Source organism: Neoarius graeffei, chromosome 14 (assembly GCF_027579695.1).
Source record: "Neoarius graeffei isolate fNeoGra1 chromosome 14, fNeoGra1.pri, whole genome shotgun sequence".
Taxonomy (NCBI): Eukaryota; Metazoa; Chordata; class Actinopteri; order Siluriformes; family Ariidae; genus Neoarius; species Neoarius graeffei.
The window spans coordinates 353,330-371,817 of NC_083582.1; the positions used below are offsets into that span (position 1 = coordinate 353,330).

An 18,488-nucleotide genomic window follows, 5' to 3' on the forward strand; every position below is an offset into this window, starting at 1 on the left:
GAGACATTTCCTGGGGCTGGCTGGCTATTATCATAGGTTTATACCTAATTATTCGGATGTCACCAGCCCACTGACTGATCTTACTAAAAAGGGAGCACCAGATCTGGTCCAGTGGATGGAGCTATGCCAGCGGGCTTTCTCTGAGGTGAAGGCTGCACTGTGCGGGGGGCCATTGTTACCATCCCCTGACTTTTCTCTCCCCTTTATGTTGCAGACGGACGCCTCGGACAGAGGGCTGGGGGCCGTTCTGTCCCAGGAGGTGGAGGGAGAGGACCGTCCTGTGCTGTACATCAGCAGGAAGCTGTCGGTGCGTGAGGGGCGCTACAGCACCATAGAAAAGGAGTGCCTAGACATCAAGTGGGCGGTCCTCGCCCTCCGCTACTACCTCCTGGGGCGCCCTTTCACCCTCTGTTCGGACCACGCGCCCCTCCAGTGGCTGCACCACATGAAGGATGCCAACACGCGGATCACCCGTTGGTATCTGGCACTCCAGCACTTTAATTTCAAGGTGATCCACAGGCCGGGGGCGCAGATGGTCGTGGCGGACTTCCTCTCCCGTCAAGGGGGGGGGGGTAAGTCGGCTGCAGGCCGGACGGCTGCCCGGCCTGAGTCGGGCGGTGGGGGTATGTGGCAGAGGGGGTGTGGTCAAGCGTCGGTCTGTGAATGGAGGGCGGAGTCAGGGAAGGTCAGTGGCAGAATCACTGCACCTGATGTCTGTTAACCTGTGTTTGTATGTCTTCCCCAGTGACCATGCCCTATATAAGGAGAGAGAGCGCAGAGGAAGGGAGCTCTCTCCCCAACCAGAACGCTTGAGTGTATGTGCACGTGTGTGACTGGGAGAGTGTCAGTAAAAGCTGAAAAGCTAAATAAAAGAGTTTTTGAAAACTCAGTTCTGGCCTGCCGTGCTTCTGTGCTCCACCCACCTGCTCAACATACAACCCCGATTCCAAAAAAGTTGGGACAAAGTACAAATTGTAAATAAAAACGGAATGCAATAATTTACAAATCTCAAAAACTGATATTGTATTCACAATAGAACATAGACAACATATTAAATGTCGAAAGTGAGACATTTTGAAATTTTATGCCAAATATTGGCTCATTTAAAATTTCATGACAGCAACACATCTCAAAAAAGTTGGGACAGGGGCAATAAGAGGCTGGAAAAGTTAAAGGTACAAAAAAGGAACAGCTGGAGGAACAAATTGCAACTCATTAGGTCAATTGGCAATAGGTCATTAACATGACTGGGTATAAAAAGAGCATCTTGGAGTGGCAGCGGCTCTCAGAAGTAAAGATGGGAAGAGGATCACCAATCTCCCTAATTCTGCGCCGACAAATAGTGGAGCAATATCAGAAAGGAGTTCGACAATGTAAAATTGCAAAGAGTTTGAACATATCATCATCATCTAAAGTGCATAATATCATCAAATCATCAAAAGATTCAGAGAATCTGGAAGAATCTATGTGCGTAAGGGTCAAGGCCAGAAAACCATACTGGGTGCCCGTGATCTTTGAGCCCTTAGACGGCACTGCATCACATACAGGCATACTTCTGTATTGGAAATCACAAAATGGGCTCAGGAATATTTCCAAAGAACATTATCTGTGAACACAATTCACTGTGCCATCCGCCATTGCCAGCTAAAACTCTATAGTTCAAAGAAGAAGCCGTATCTAAACATAATCCAGAAGCACAGACGTCTTCTCTGGGCCAAGGCTCATTTAAAATGGACTGTGGCAAAGTGGAAAACTGTTCTGTGGTCAGACGAATCAAAATTTGAAGTTCTTTATGGAAATCAGGGACGCCGTGTCATTCGGACTAAAGAGGAGAAGGACGACCCAAGTTGTTATCAGTGCTCAGTTCAGAAGCCTGCATCTCTGATGGTATGGGGTTGCATTAGTGCGTGTGGCATGGGCAGCTTACACATCTGGAAAGACACCATAAATGCTGAAAGTATATCCAGGTTCTAGAGCAACATATGCTCCCATCCAGACGACATCTCTTTCAGGGAAGACCTTGCATTTTCCAACATGACAATGCCAAACCACATACTGCATCAATTACAGCATCATGGCTGCGTAGAAGAAGGGTCCGGGTACTGAACTAGCCAGCCTGCAGTCCAGATCTTTCACCCATAGAAAACATTTGGCGCATCATAAAATGGAAGATACGACAAAAAAGACCTAAGACAGTTGAGCAACTAGAATCCTACATTAGACAAGAATGGGTTAACATTCCTATCCCTAAACTTGAGCAACTTGTCTCCTCAGTCCCCAGACGTTTACAGACTGTTGTAAAGAGAAAAGGGGATGTCTCATAGTGGTAAACATGACCATGTCCCAACTTTGAGATGTGTTGTCATGAAATTTAAAATCACCTCATTTTTCTCTTTAAATGATACATCTTCTCAGTTTAAACATTTGATATGTTATCTATGCTCTATTCTGAATAAAATATGGAATTTTGAAACTTCCACATCATTGCATTCCGTTTTTATTTACAATTTGTACTTTGTCCCAACTTTTTTGGAATCAGGGTTGTACTACACTTGTTATCTACAGGGTTACGTAAATTGTCACTTAAGTTGTCTGACCTTAAATGAGTAGTTTGAATTTTTGTTAGATATTTTCAGTTTTGTCATTGAAAAAATTCATGAAGTCCTTGCTACTAAATACTGCAGGTCTGCACGTGTCTATTGTGGTCTTATTCCTGGTTAATTTTGCAACAATTTTAAATAGGAATCTAGGGTTATTTTTGTAGAGCCAATATTTTTTGCGAGCTTTCCTTACCACACTGTCTGTGTGTTGTCCAAGAGAGGTCCTCTGTGATGTTCACACCAATGAACTTGAAGCTGCTGACCCTTTAAACCTCAGCTTCGTTGATGTAGATGGGCTAGGTGTGCCCTCCCTTGCTGTCTCCTTTAGTCCATCATCATCTCATTAGTTTTACTGACGTTGAGAGGGAGGTTGTTGTCCTGAGACCAGCTGGCTAACGCCTTCACTTCCTCTCTGCATGCCATCTCATCGTTGTCCATAAGGAGGCCCAAGATGGTTGTGTCGTCAGCAAACTTGATGATGATGATGGCACTGTTTTTTTCAGTACAGTCGTGGGCGAACAAGGAGTACATGAGGGGACTGAGCACACAGCCCTGTGGTGCACCTGTGTTCAGGATCAGTGAGGAGGAAGTGTGGCTATCGATTATCACCACCTAGGGTCTGCCTGTCAGAAAGTCAAAGATCCACCTGCAAATGGTCATCAGCTCATGGAATCATGAAATATTTCATCATGATTGCATTTTCTCTGCTCACAACAAGAAAGTTTGTACTTATTAAATGCAAATTTGCACCTAAATTCTTTTAAGATCTTGCAACCTGATTTGATTTTGATGGGAAAGATCGCACAAATAATACTATATATTAAGGTCATATATAAAGATGACCCCATACATATCTGTTCTACACTTCATTTTTAATGAAGAAAAATATGCCACAACCCATTGCATATTTGGTTCAATTCCACTTTGGTAATTGCACTCACATATACAGACAGAAACAAAAGGCAGAGAGACTACTTCTCAGTTTGCAGTCAACAAGCTTCAATTCAACTTTCAATAATTCACTTTTGTTTGATTGTATTGATATAGTGCTTTGGGCAATGAATTGAAATAAATGCAACACCAACAATTCAGGAGTTCCATTAATGACCATGTTCAGATTCCGTTAAGGAAATGGTCATACACGTCCTGTATTTCATTTGCCAAGTGATTTGCTGAACATTTTGCTCATTTTGAACATTTACAAGACAGTATGTTCCTTTTGGAATATGCAGATTGGTGTGTGAGAAAATTACCCTGAGGCACTCTGAACTAACATAGCCTGATAATGTTTTTTTTTTTTAAACTTTGCCAGGAAATCAGATGTTGGAAGAACAGCTGGATACACTGGCACACATTTGGCCTGGTGTAGTGAAAACCCAGATGCATACCCTTTCCTCATGTACAGGTTTGAGCCCATGGTGTTAAGAATAGCTTTAACGCTGAACAGTGGCTGCTGTGGTCAGATTCAGAGTTCAGTCTTTGTGCTTTGTTGGAGTTAACATACAACCAGCCCAGGACCTTAGATGGGGTAAGAGAGAGCTAAGTTCAGTAATCCAGGAGTCAATCCTGGAATATTCTGCTCTGTCATCAGACTTCTTGTCCCATCACAACACCTGGCAGCAAAAGGATTCATGAAAGCAAGAGCCTATGGAATGAGGATTTCACTCAAGGTCATGTGACTTGCAAATAGCGTGGCACAGCAAAGATGCATTCCCATACCAGGAGTCAATCCCAGGCCAGCTGTGTGAAAACCAGGAATCCTGACCACTAGACCATATGGTACAGCCTTGAAGTGTAAAGGCCACCTTTGAAGTGCTTCGGCCATTGGTGAGAACCCTGGAGTTTTCCAGAAATGTAGCGGTCAGTTTTTATTTTATTTAGTTGTGTGGCTAGCGGGTTGAAATTTGTTGTTGTTAGCAAGTATATAATCCAGAATATTGCATGGGATAAAAGAGAGCCGCACCGGCCACAAGCCAAACCTAGAATCTTCTCATCCATAACAAGACACAATATCTCTTATCTATTTCAGGATGGCTGACTCCACCCTGATTCAAGATGGCTGCCAGCAGGTTGTTTTGAATTTCAGCTCTGTGCTTAAGTGAGGTTTTTCTACTGTTAATCTGAATGTGATTTGAAACTTTCTTATATGGACAAAGCAGCAAATATGAGTAAAAACAGAAGTAATAAAGTAGTTGGATATAATCATCAGGGAAATCAGATTAATGACCCTGTAAGAAATAGGCTGCAGTCCAGTATGTTAGCAAAGCATATACAACAGGTGGGAGACATAGACACATACACCAGTGATATTGGGCCTGACCCTGGCAACTCTAACACCAAAGCTAAGCTGGAATATCTTACAAAAGCTCTGGATTTTGTTTTTCACCAGCTGATTGATATAACAAATTCATTTGGATATACACAGGAGGACTTCACTGAACTACAAGCTAAGGTCGACAGCTGCACTGATTCTGTAAGTAAGATCTATGATGAAATGTCCACTCTCAAAAGTGAAAAAGAGCTGAGAGAGTATATCTATAAACTTGAGGCACAATCTCGCAGAGACAATCTCTTGTTTAATGGCATACCTGAGAGCGAAGGGGAGATATGGGCACAATGTCAGGATAAAGTTCGACAAGTTCTGAAGGAAAAAATGAAAATGTCTGCTGTGGATAACATTGTGACATTATGAGATGTCATAGGCTTGGCACAAAACAAAATCTCTCTAGAAAACCTCAGACAATTATTGTGAAATTTCACTGGTATGGTGATCGGGAAAATGTGTGGAATGCAAGGCGTGTGAGCTGAAAGGGACTAATGTTTTTGTGGATGAAGACATTCCAGTTGCAATACAAAACCGCAGGCAAATTCTGCGACCTATCCTCACTGAGGCACGTAAACAGGGAAAAAGGGCAATACTCAGTGTAGATAAGCTAAACATTGATGGCCATATCTACACCACAGAGACACTCTCTAGGCTCCCAGATGACCTCCATCCTCACAAAATCTTCTCTCCATCCAAAGACAATATCACCGCCTTTTACTCAGGTGCCAGTCCTCTCTCTAATTTCTACAAATCTCCCATAACAGAAGATGGCTTTGTGTACCATTCTGCAGAACAGCTGTTTCAGTACAAGAAATGCTCATTTTTCAATGACCATAAGAGTGCTGCAGAAGTGAGAAAAGCATCTACACCTTCTGAATGCCACAGGCTTGGACAACAAGTCAAAAACTACAACAGATCTGAATGGGAAAAGAACTGTATTGACATTATGCATGATGTGTGTATGAAGAAATTTCAACAGAATGACTCAATAATGAACTTCCTGATACAAACTGGTTCAAATGAGCTTGTAGAAGCATCAAAAAATGACAAATTCTGGGGATGTGGGATTGCGCGATCAAACAAAATTGTCTTTAAAGGTGGGGTAGGAGATTTTGGAATAACGGTTCTTGCAAGCCATATTTTGAAAAGAAACACGCCCGCCCTTGCCATGCTCCCACCCCCGCGTCTCCACCCCTCCTCCCCCTTAGAGCAGAGTGTAGAGAGCTTGAAAAAATAGCTCAAACTTTCTCATTTAAACTGTGTTTTCAGCCCCAATTTTCACTCCACATACACAATTTTCTCAAAAGTAGTAGCCACACTTGTCCTGATTCACACAATGTGTCTACCTACACGATAGGACTTGCAGTTTTTGAATGAGAAGCCTGAAAGTGAGGAGAGCACAGCCGCCCAGCTCATAGACTTCCATTAAAAAACTTGCCAGAAAAGTCACTCGTATTTAACTCGCTCTAGTGACCTCATTTTTTTACACTACAAACAAAAAAATTACATCAGTGCGTTCAGGAGATCCTTGTGGCACTCACTGTGAAAGAATTTTGTGAATACCTCCTTCCGTTTTCATGTAAATCCCCGTTGTTTGGAGGAAGCGCACTGAGAGAATCCTGTGCTTTCTGTGTGACACTGATCGCTCTCTCTCTCACACACACACACAGAAGGGCCGGGCTGCTCGGGCTTCAGTCTGATTGACGTGTCAGTATCCAATCATTTTGAGGTGGTACCTCGATATGATTGGATGGCGTTTTTCCTTTATTTTACACTGTAGACTGGATTAAAATATTTCGTTTTTGGGTCAAACCTTCTATTGTACTGCTTGCAACATGGGTGTGAGGAGCTTTTCAAGCAATATGGTAAAAATACTCCTGAAAAAAATCTCCTACCCCACCTTCAACAGAGATAAGTGGGATGGTCGCAACAATTTGGGGCGTATCCTAATGAAAGTCAGGGAACATCTAACCTGAGCCCACAAGTAAAATAGTATCAGTTAAATAATAAGATTATGTGCCAGGTGCCCTTATAAAGCACTTAATGATTTGTCAAATATTATGTTAGTCATTATATATGAGGTATATCAGTTTTTTTTGTTTGTTTTTTTATCTCATATTTTATTTAAACTACCTATTAAATACTTGTGTATTAATGAACATATCTAAAACTATGTCTGCCATACACATATATGTACTGATTTGTTTATCAAATATTGTGTTGAAGCAATCAGTCTGTTGAATAATCTAATGTACTCCTTCAAACAATTAGTGTGTCTCACAAATAATACCAATTGCAAATGTCATGATCTCTAGTTTAGCTTATTTCAGTATTGAAGCATCAGATCATACAGGATTAACCACACTGACACAGTATAAGCATCGATTCAAATGAATAAATGCATGTCAGCAATTGTATGTAGCTGTAATTGGTTCACTTGCATGTGTGTTCCAATTTATTGTTACCTGTACTATTTTATACTGTATTTCTTACTAGTTTCCTCCTTTGCAGGTTTCTTTGTTTATGCAACATTTTACACTTATGGCTTATTGTACAAATGCTTTATTATAATGTTATTGATTTTGTCACATTTTGTTTCATTACCTTACATAAGTTATGATCCTGGATGATGATATTTTAAAACATGCAGGTGGTGTTGAATGTAATTCTCTAACTCACATAATGCATAGTAATGTATCAGATGATGATGAGGATCACCAAATTGAATTTATAAAACATTCACCTTATTATGACTATGATGCATTTAAGGATTTAACTGATAAAAAGAAAAATGTATTTGTAATATTTAGCACTAATATTCAATCAATTAATGCAAAATTTAATGAATTTAATCTGTTTATAGAATCCTTACAAGTAACTGATTTTCACTTCAATGTTATATGCATACAAGAAAGCTGGCTGTCTGCAAAATCTGATAAATCACAATTACAGTTAAAAAACTATGTAATGTTGGATCAACCCAAATCCTGTAGCCAGTATGGTGGTCTCGTTACTTATATACACAGTGACTTTGACTATGAAATTTTGATGAAATTAGATTATTTTTCTACGTGGGAAGGGCAGGTTATCAAAGTAAGTAACAAAGGTTCTAAGAAAAAACCAATAATCATTGTTAATATTTATAGGCCCCTAAGAGAACTAATTGCAGATTACTCCAGTTTTACTTCTGAACTTTCAACTATACTAAACCAATTAGATAAAAATAGTAATATAATACTGGCTGGTGACTACAATATTGACCTACTTAAAGTTAACTCAAAAAATCACATCAGTGACTACTTTGATATGCTGACAAGCTATAGTTACTACCCAAAAATCACTCTTCCAACACGTTTCTCAAATAAACATGGTAGCCTCATAGATAACTTCTTCTGTAAATTATCTGAAGAAACCATTAGCACTAGTTCTGGTATATTATTGACTAAATTTTCAGATCATCAACCATATTTTACCTTTTTAGACAACTACCTTATCACTAAACAAAGATCAAAATATGTTAGCCTATCACTGCAAAACACTGAGACCATCAACAAATTTAAAGATGAAATTGCATCTCTTTTGCAAAAGCATAATATTAACACAGACAATAATGTTGATCCAAATGAGACATATTTACTACTACACGATGTCATACAACAAGCTAAGAAAAAGCATCTTCCTACGAAAATAGTCAAATTCAACAAGTATAAACACAAAAAATCAGCATGGCTGACTGAAGGCATTTTAAGATCAATAAAATACAGAGATAAATTATATAGAATAAAAAAAATCAACAGACCCTGAATCTCAAGAGTACATTAAAGCTAAAACTAATTTAGATACTTACAGCAACATCATTAGGAAACTTATCCGCATCTGTCAGTGTAAATATTACAACCAGCTTTTTGACAAGTATAAGTCAGATATTAAAAAAAACATGGAAAGCAATAAATAATATTCTCAATAGGACAAGTAAAAAGAAAGATTTTCCAATTTATTCCAGAGATAATGACAAAATTATAACTGACAAATTAACTATTGCTGAAAAATTTAATGACTTTTTTATTAATATTGGAGGAAATTTAGCAAAAGGCCTAACATCATCCAATCCACTTGACTTTAAAAAATACCTAAAAATTAATGTTCAGTGTAAACTTTCTTTTCACACTGTTTCTCAGAATGACATTGAAAAAATTATAGATAAGTTAGCACCTAAAACCAGTTATGGATTCGATGAAATATCTACAAAGCTATTAAAAAGTATTAAATCTGTACTATTGTCACCAATTTTAATTATAGTTAATCAAATGATAACCACTGGTATTTTTCCAAATTTGTTAAAAATAGCCAAAGTCACTCCTGTCTATAAAAAAGATGATGAAACACAGTTCTCAAACTACCGCCCCATTTCATTACTTCCTTCTATGTCAAAAATATTTGAAAAAATTATATATAATCAACTTTATGACTATTTTCATGCTAATAAATTATTTATAAATTCTCAATATGGCTTCCGATCTAATCACTCAACAGAATTTGCAGTTCTTGAACTAACTGATTGACTTATCTATGAGCTTGATAATAATAATATACCATTTAGTGTTTTTTTAGACCTTTCTAAAGCGTTTGACACCTTAGATCATACTATACTTAAAATTAAACTAAGTCATTATGGAATACAAGGTCTATCTCTATTACTCTTGAAAAACTATTTATCCAATCAGAAGCAATATGTATCATTTGAAGATCATAACTCATCTCATCAATCTTTAAACATAGGTGTTCCCCAAGTATCCATTCTTGGCCCCCTACTTTTTTTATTATTTATATGAATGATATAACAGCAAGTAGTAAGCTTTTCTCATTCATAATATATGCAGATGACACAACCTTACAAACAACTGTCAAAATAGATTTAAATAATGAACAAATTACAAACATTTCTACAGTAAATGATGAATTACAGAAAGTAAACAACTGGTTGCTGTTGAATAAGTTATCACTGAATGTTAATAAATCTAAATTCATTGTATTTCATACACCACAAAAATCAGTTGGGCACATTGATCTCATCTCATCTCATTATCTCTAGCCGCTTTATCCTTCTACAGGGTCGCAGGCAAGCTGGAGCCTATCCCAGCTGACTATGGGCAAAAGGCGGGGTACACCCTGGACAAGTCGCCAGGTCATCACAGGGCTGACACATAGACAACCATTCACACTCACATTCACACCTACGGTCAATTTAGAGTCACCAGTTAACCTAACCTGCATGTCTTTGGACTGTGGGGGAAACCGGAGCACCCGGAGGAAACCCACGCGGACACGGGGAGAACATGCAAACTCCACACAGAAAGGCCCTCGCAGGCCCCGGGGCTCGAACCCAGGACCTTCTTGCTGTGAGGCGACAGCGCTAACCACTACACCACCGTGTTGGGCACATTGATCTCCAAATAAACAATACTTCTATTGAAAGAGTCAGTACATTCAATTTTCTTGGTCTAACAATAAATCTCATCTCATCTCATTATCTCTAGCCGCTTTATCCTGTTCTACAGGGTCGCAAGCAAGCTGGAGCCTATCCCAGCTGACTACGGGCGAAAGGCGGGGTACACCCTGGACAAGTCACCAGGTCATCACAGGGCTGACACATAGACACAGACAACCATTCACACTCACACCTACGGTCAATTTAGAGTCACCAGTTAACCTAACCTGCATGTCTTTGGGGGAAACCGGAGCACCCGGAGGAAACCCACGCGGACACGGGGAGAACATGCAAACTCCGCACAGAAAGGCCCTCACCGGCCACAGAGCTCGAACCCGGACCTTCTTGCTGTGAGGCGACAGCGCTAACCACTACATCACCGTGCCACCCCTAACAATAAATGAAAACCTCAATTGGAAAGATCATGTTGACAAAATTGCAAACAAAATTTCTAAAACTTTAGGCATACTAAACAGATTAAAAAGTATTTTACCCCTTGATGCAAAAATAAAGATTTACAATTCTCTTGTGTTATCACATCTAAACTTTGGTATCTTACTTTGGGGATTTAATTGTGAACAGATTTTTAAGATTCAGAAGAAAATTATTAGAGTCATTTCATGTGCTAAATATAATTGTCATACAGAACCCTTGTTTAAGAACCTCCATTTGTTGAAGCTTGAAGATATTTTCTACTTACAGAAGCTTAAATTCTATTTCAAATATCATGAAGGCACTCTTCCCAGCTATTTTCAATCTCTACCTTTTAATATTGTAACTCCAATTCATAAAACACGCTCATCAAGTCAAATTTATCAACCAAGCACTAAACACAAATTTGCTGAAAAATGTGTTAGATATGATCTACCTCAAACTATTAAATCCACACCAAAAATCATTCTAGAAAAGGTTCATACACATAGTCTTCAAGGGATCTCTTCATATGTTAAACGCTATATCATTCAGAACTATAGTGTGAGCTGTAATATTGTGAATTGTTATATATGTTCTAGATAGATGTTCTTCATATATATAAAATAATATTGTTTATACACCACTGACTGCATGCCTACTATTATGTATAATGCTTAAGTATGTTATATATGCAAGATTGTTCAAAAGTGACATTGCTATGTGTAAATTTATCAAGATAAGTCAAATGTGAATTTTACCACAAACCTAAACATTGTATTATGAAAATCTAAAAAAAAGTTAATTACAAATATTTTATGTTCCTGCAGGGAGCCTAAGGTGGCCTGCATGATAGCGGTTTTATTTTCATTACCTTAATGTAGGTCCTCTGGATCTTTCATATTTCCTATTTCAAGTATTTTTGCTTTTTTATGCTTTATGTATGTTTGTTGAAGATCCAAATAAATAAATGAATTCTGAAAAATTCTGAATTCTCTTGCTTCACTCAGCTGATTTCTCCATGGCAAAGTTCACATCCATGCCCAGGTTTGATTTTTGTTGGAGTTTCAAACAACTTTACACTGTCCCATTTCTAAGGGGCTGCAGGAGTGATATCGTGGCCAAAAACATCCAGAACTGAGTGGAGATGTTATCTGTAATAAAAATGTTCCCTCTCTCAAAGGGTTGTTGGTCATAGCCCATGGTCCTTACTGATGTTTCCATTAGGCCACCAGAGAAAGCGAAAAAAATCTTGGTCTTCCTCAGCAACCCTCACCTGGTGAAACATGGCTTGAATGTCGACATTGAGCGATTCCATAATTTCTCCATCTACTTTATCTGGGAAAATGCCATTAATTAAAAGGGTGTACCCCGCCTTTTGCCCATAGTCAGCTGGGATAGGCTCCAGCTTGCCTGCGACCCTGTAGAACAGGATAAAGCCACTAGAGATAATGAGATGAGATTTAATTTTATGATTTTGAGTTATGTTTCATGAAGCCAGAAAGTTCAGCTGCTAAAAATTTTTGTGTCATATTTGCTCGAAAAAAAAAAAAAAAGCTGGGTGAACATTGTCTAAGTCTGGTGATTCCATAATTTTTGCCAGGGGTTGTACACTCATGGACATGAATGTGATAGCAATATCGGTCTTTCAAGGATTTCTTCTGTGGTACAATGATGGTACAACATACATCTTTAATGGGGGAGGGGGACACCAACCAATAATCTGGTCCACAACTTTTAATTTATTTTGAGTTTTCTGAAGTCAACTACTGAACCTGATCTAAGCTTGAGCCAAGCCATGTTTGGTTGATGTGGCCAGAATTGTAGCAGTTGGGTGGTCAGTTCCTTTCTGTGCACTCATGCACACCTACAGTCTGGGCAATTTAGAGTAGCCAGTTAACCTAATTACATGTCTTTAGAGGAAACCAGAGCACCCAGAGAAGACCCACACAGACAGAACATGCAAACTTTACACAAAACGGCCCCTCCCACCAGGTTTGAACCCAGAACCTTCTTACTGTGCAGTAACAGCATTAACCACTAATTGTCTTGGCCAGCCCTAAGGGTCCCATCTGCATCTCATCATTGCTGAGGAGTGTGCTCCCATCACCCAATCAAGCATCCACCCAGAGCAGGTCATGATATTTTACCATATTAACATGCCATTGTGTGTTATGCCTGATGTAAAGACTCTCATCTCTGCGAGCCTACCACACAGATTTAATACTTGTCATTTTTAGGGCATACCTAATGTGTTTTCTTTCTCTCTCTCTCTCTCTCCCCCCCATCTGTCCCTCTGAGTTAGATGTTGATCCTGGGATTGAGATGCTGGCCTCTTCTGCCCCTCGGACCTGCTTGATCCATCCTGGTGCCCTGTGTCTGGTCGGAGTTTTATCGCCCCACTCCTGTGAAGGACGGCTGCATGAGGACAGTTGAGGGTTATACCTGTTAAAACTGTTTATATTATAGTCAGGCTGTCTGTTGTTGCCCAAATGAGGATGGGTTCCCTTTTGAGTCTGGTTCCTCTCGAGGTTTCTTCCTCATGTCATCTGAGGGAGTTTTTCCTTGCCACCGTCGCCACAGGCTTGCTCATTGGGGATAGATTAGGGATAAAATTAGCTCATGTTTTAAGTCGTTCAAATTCTGTAAAGCTGCTTTGCGACAGTGTTTATTGTTAAAAGCACTGTACAAATAAATTTGATTTGATTTGATTTGAACCACCACACCAACATGCTGCCCTAAAAGTATACCTCCAGGGTATACTTTTATACATATACACACAGCATCCCTAATATTTGTTTAAATATCAGCTTGGACAGACACCATTTGTAGACATCAAGATTTTGATAGAAAGCTGCTTGGGCATTGGTGCAATAGAAAAACATTCACCTTGTCATCTGGAAATTGTGAGTTCAAATACTGATATTGTCAAAAGTCAGGAAGGGAGGGGTGTCAAGCAACAAGTGTCTGTGAGCTCATATGTAGGGAAGTGTTATGCTATATGAGCAGCAGTTCAAATAGATGCTGGCTTTCTGTGCCTTAGAGGAGTCTTTATGAAGGTAGGATAGTGCCATATATCCGAAGAAGAGCAGACTATGATTTGCACTTGTAAAACCCGTAATTCGCAACTTGTGAATGCGCATCTCAGAGTTTGTAAGTGTAACTTCAGATCCACACATCTGCAAAAAGCAAACTGCAAGCATATTTCACAACTTGTGAAAGCGCATCTTCGAATTTGCACTTGTAACTTCAGATCTGCAAAGCTGCACAACAGGATTTGCATGTGCAGGTTCCTATTTGCTCGCTCAGTTGCGTCATCCTTCTCACGTGATTTTTGGCACGATTCACTCGGATGGATTTGAAGGAAACGATTTGCGCGCAGAGACCAGGAATGCCTGTTCTACCACTTTTGTCCAGGAGGTGGCAGTGTGGTTATTGGCCATGCAAAGTCGTATATAGGGATAATATCTCAATAAACGGCTCTGTGGCCATGAATCTTGGTCTGCGACACGGCGCCACGAAAGCATGGAGGGAAGAGGTGTTCAACAACGTGTAAGTAACATTATGGTTTAAATGTCTTATAGTTGACTAACTCTGTAATATACACGGTTAGTGAAATTATCCTATTTGAGGTAATGTGCACGTAAAAGCAGCCTTGAAGAATGAGGTAATTAGGCTATCTTGACAGGCTAAGTTGGCTAACTATATTGTAATACACGTGTAGTAACATTTACAGTTAGCGAAATTATCCTAATAGAGCAAATGTGCGAGCGATACAGCTTGAAGAGTATAGGTAGTTATCCTGAGAAGCTACGTTAGCTAACTGTATATAATTGTGCTTGTAACATACGTGTAGTAGGCTAACGTTTCACATCAGTGGCGGGCTGACCATCAGGAGCATCGTGACGATTCCCACATATGTCGATGGGCAACATTAGATTGCAAATATCCAAGTTAGCTAATCAGTCCCTCCAGGATTGCGTTGGCCTTTTTGTGATTTTTGCGGCCTAAAATATCTTGTTTCGCGGCACCCTTTAAAAATGCAGTGAATGTTGTAATGTGTATAGGCATACGGGAGCAAGTGAAAGTTTAAGTATGTGGAAACATTTAAATTCCGTCAGTCATTACGTTTTTCACGTTTCTTTTCCAAACAGGTCAGTATACGGGATGCAGCACAGAACCTCCTCTCTGTCTTGCAACCTATTGTCCAGCAATTGCCAGATGAACCTGTGGGAACATCTCAACCGCAAAGTAACCTAACTGCAGGGCAACAGCCTACAGTTCATCAGGAAATGACCAGGTTTGACCTTTGAAAATCATATTAACCAAAATAAACTGTTCAACAAATGAGGAGGAAATAAACACCATCCACTTTGTGCACATGCACCTGTCCCTATCTTGTAATACTCAGTGGTAATATTTGTGGCATTGGTAATTGCTGACTAATTGCTGGTGATTGCTGACCTTGTATTTTTGACTTGTGCTTTTCTGATACTAACTCAGCTGAACTTTGAATACTCAAATTTACACCCTTGATATTTCATCATGTGAAAGTTGTCACAGTCAGTAAAATGGGAGCTGCAGTGCTTCAACACATGAATTGAATAGAAATATCAATGACTATACTACAGCTGCAAAAAATGGTTTCTTAAGTCAACAAAATGACTGAATGTCTTTTTTTTTTTAAGGTCATTTCCTGGATTGTTCCAGAGAGGTCAAAGAGGTAGAAAGAGGCCATATGTTGGAGTAAGGCAAAATGTCTCGGTCTCCAAGACATGCTCTTTTATTTTTTACCTGCTTCCAAAGACCATGAGCCGCACACCACAGCCGTCTGATGAAGTATCCTATTTGATGTCAGGGCTTGGCCGGAGGAATGTTTCTATGTCAGAGGACAGTGACCATACCCAGGTACAAACTAATTTACAGCTGATCTTATATTAGCATTTCGGCCTGTATCAGATCTGTCTTGAGCTTAAGTTGTATCTTCTCTTAGATCACATCACTTCTAACCCAAGAGTTTCCCAAAATGGGGAATTTAACTGGGGGATGGCTCCTCTACAAAGCCTCAGGTAGCATTTACTGAACTAGACCTCACGTTATTCAAATAAGATTAAAATTATTATGAAAGAGTAATATAAATCTGTGTGTGTGTGTTCTTTTTGTATAGGAGGCACTGGACAACGCAAGCTAAGCTTGCTTCCACCCGAAGCAGAGGGGTACTCTGCCAGACAGTTAAAAATTGCTTCTAACAATGGCAAAAACACACTATTCATTATGCCTCTGCAAGAAGAACTTGATACAACTCCCCTCCCACAAGATGACAGTTTCTTTTCAAAAATGCCAAAAAGTGACTGTAAAAAATGTGGGTCAAGCATGCCGGTGCATGTTCTGCTAGTCCATCTGGAGAAATGTCAAGGGACACTACAGGTTCACTATTTTACTAACAAACCTATAATGATGATAAATATCTGTACTTTTATGTCCAGCGCATTAATAGGCCTGCTATTTACAACACAGTAGCCTATACAGTTGTTGACAAGGTTCATGATGAGGTGTAAATGACTTCTTGAATTTTTCTGGTGTACTTTTTAACGTTATGAATCTGTTAAATACTAACAAATATATTAATAATATAACTGTACTGCTTAGGTTATCACTACACTTATCAAGTACATAAAGTAATTTTTCCCGTAGAGGTTGTCTTTCAATAATGATGTCCCTTTTAAAGTGAAAATTCTCTCTTTGATTGTATTTCTGGAATGTAGTAACGCACAGTATGTGTTAATAGTTTCAATTTCCTTCAAAATCCAGGACTCTGAAGCATGTGATGAGATCCCAGAGGACAATGCAACATGTCCAGTGTGTTCATGTGTATTCTCCTCTGCCACAATTGAAATGCATGCCAGCATGTGTGGTGAGAGGTAAGTACTTTGATTTATTCAGTCAGTTTAGAAATGACTAAAGTTATGTACAATAGTCCATCCAAAAATAATCGAAAAGAGTTGTGTAACATACATGGTTGTCATTATTGTTACTGTGTATATCACAGAAAAATCTGATCATCAGAAACATGTGTCACACTCATGGACTTCCTTCACCACTCTCTGGACATTTGTGTTTTGGCCACTAGATGTCGCCCTTGTGGGCTAGCCTCATGTGATGTTACCTTTCCTATTGTGTCCTTGGTTGATTACTCTCACCTGCACCCTGTTACTCTGGTCATGTGCCTGCCTTGCCACCCATTAGCCATTTTGTATTTAAGCCATGTGTTTCATTCAGTCGTTGCTGAGTCTTCGAGGAGAACACAGTAAGGAACTCTCTCTTGTTTTCACTGGTTTCCTTGTTCTGAAGTACCTATGCCCTGTTCCGCCTATGTTTTGCCTTATGGATCTTCTGTGCTTTTTGTGGACTGAAATCACCTTTTGGATTACCTGTTAAACTTACCTCGTGGAATATTTCTGTTTGGATTTTCTGTGTTTTTTGTGAACTGGATTTGCCTATTCTTTTCCTGTTGACCCGCTGTGCTAACTGGAATTATCTGTTTGAGAAACTGAGCTTTTGCCTTGAGTTACTATTGGAATAAACCCATGCACTAAAGACTTTCGTTAGCCTGCTATTGAGTCGTACCATTCTCAGCTCAGTAGACTGGTGGGTTGTCCACAGATTACCACCTGGGAGACCTGGGTTCTAAGAACCAAGTGTAACAACATGGATATTATCTACATTTATAATCAATCTTTTACTTCTGTAGGGTAACATTTTATTTACATGTGCTACCATAAGAGTGACATGACACTACTTACTGTTTTGGAAAAAGAAACGGGTTTGTGAATGTCAGAATTACATTAATCATTGTGTTGTATTTATACTACTAGGGACATCGATCCATCAGATGGCACAGTTGGAGGCGAGTTGGAGGCCCTAGAAGGTCCATCCAGAAGTTTCTCAGTAGTAGCACCCACTGATTCTACTACAGATGGTATAACAAGATTTGTTAACAAGTGTAATTGGAAAAAATATTTATGGGATACACACATTCAATCTGACTTATTTTTCCTCACTCTACTATTTGAACAGAGTGGCAAGTAGCCTCGGACCCTGCTAAAGCTGCCATACTGTTCAGAGAGGCTCTTCTCAAAACGCATGACTCTGGACCCCCACTGTGTTTAAGGATGGATTTAAGAGAGAGCCCAGAAGGACAGGACAATTGTTGCATTCTATAAAGCACACCAAAAAAACTGGGCAGGTCCATTGAATTGCAAATTGGAGGGTAAGAATTACACAAACTTAAAAATTATGTGCTCTATTGAATTGAACACTTCTCATGTCCATCCTAGGGGACACTGCTATTGGAGAGGGGGTGACCCGTTTCTTCTTCTCCATCTGCATGCAAAAGCTGAGATCAGGCTTTTCTTTGAACTGTGGTGAATATAATTTTATTCTGTGCATTTTTTTTGTTTTTTTAAGAATTGTATTCAATGAACAGAATGTTCATCTGTTAAGGTTGGTATATTTGTCATTTTGAATGCAGGAAATGCCAATATCACTCAGCTTTTTGAGGGTGAGCCAGACTACTTGGTTCCTTCGTCATCACTGCTCGTTGACAGCGACCTTTTCCAGATGGCTGGAAGGATGCTGGGACATAGTTTTCTCCATGGTGGCC

General features: G+C 39.5%; 1 protein-coding gene and 1 long non-coding RNA gene across 2 annotated transcripts; both read left to right on the forward strand.

Annotated features, from left to right (window-relative positions):
- The first annotated feature begins 13,900 nt into the window (after window positions 1–13,900).
- Window positions 13,901–16,220, forward strand: LOC132898638 (uncharacterized). The gene is made up of 6 exons (XM_060940360.1): window positions 13,901–14,377; window positions 14,980–15,125; window positions 15,514–15,733; window positions 15,819–15,894; window positions 15,993–16,148; window positions 16,198–16,220. Exons 1-6 carry the CDS (start codon window positions 14,351–14,353, stop codon window positions 16,218–16,220), a joined length of 648 nt encoding a protein of 215 aa, XP_060796343.1. The 5' UTR covers window positions 13,901–14,350.
- A 9-nt stretch (window positions 16,221–16,229) lies between these two features.
- LOC132897416 (uncharacterized) lies at window positions 16,230–17,798 on the forward strand. The gene is made up of 3 exons (XR_009656311.1): window positions 16,230–16,252; window positions 16,637–16,746; window positions 17,701–17,798. It is a non-coding gene; the product is annotated as an uncharacterized LOC132897416 (long non-coding RNA).
- The last annotated feature ends 690 nt before the right edge of the window (window positions 17,799–18,488 follow it).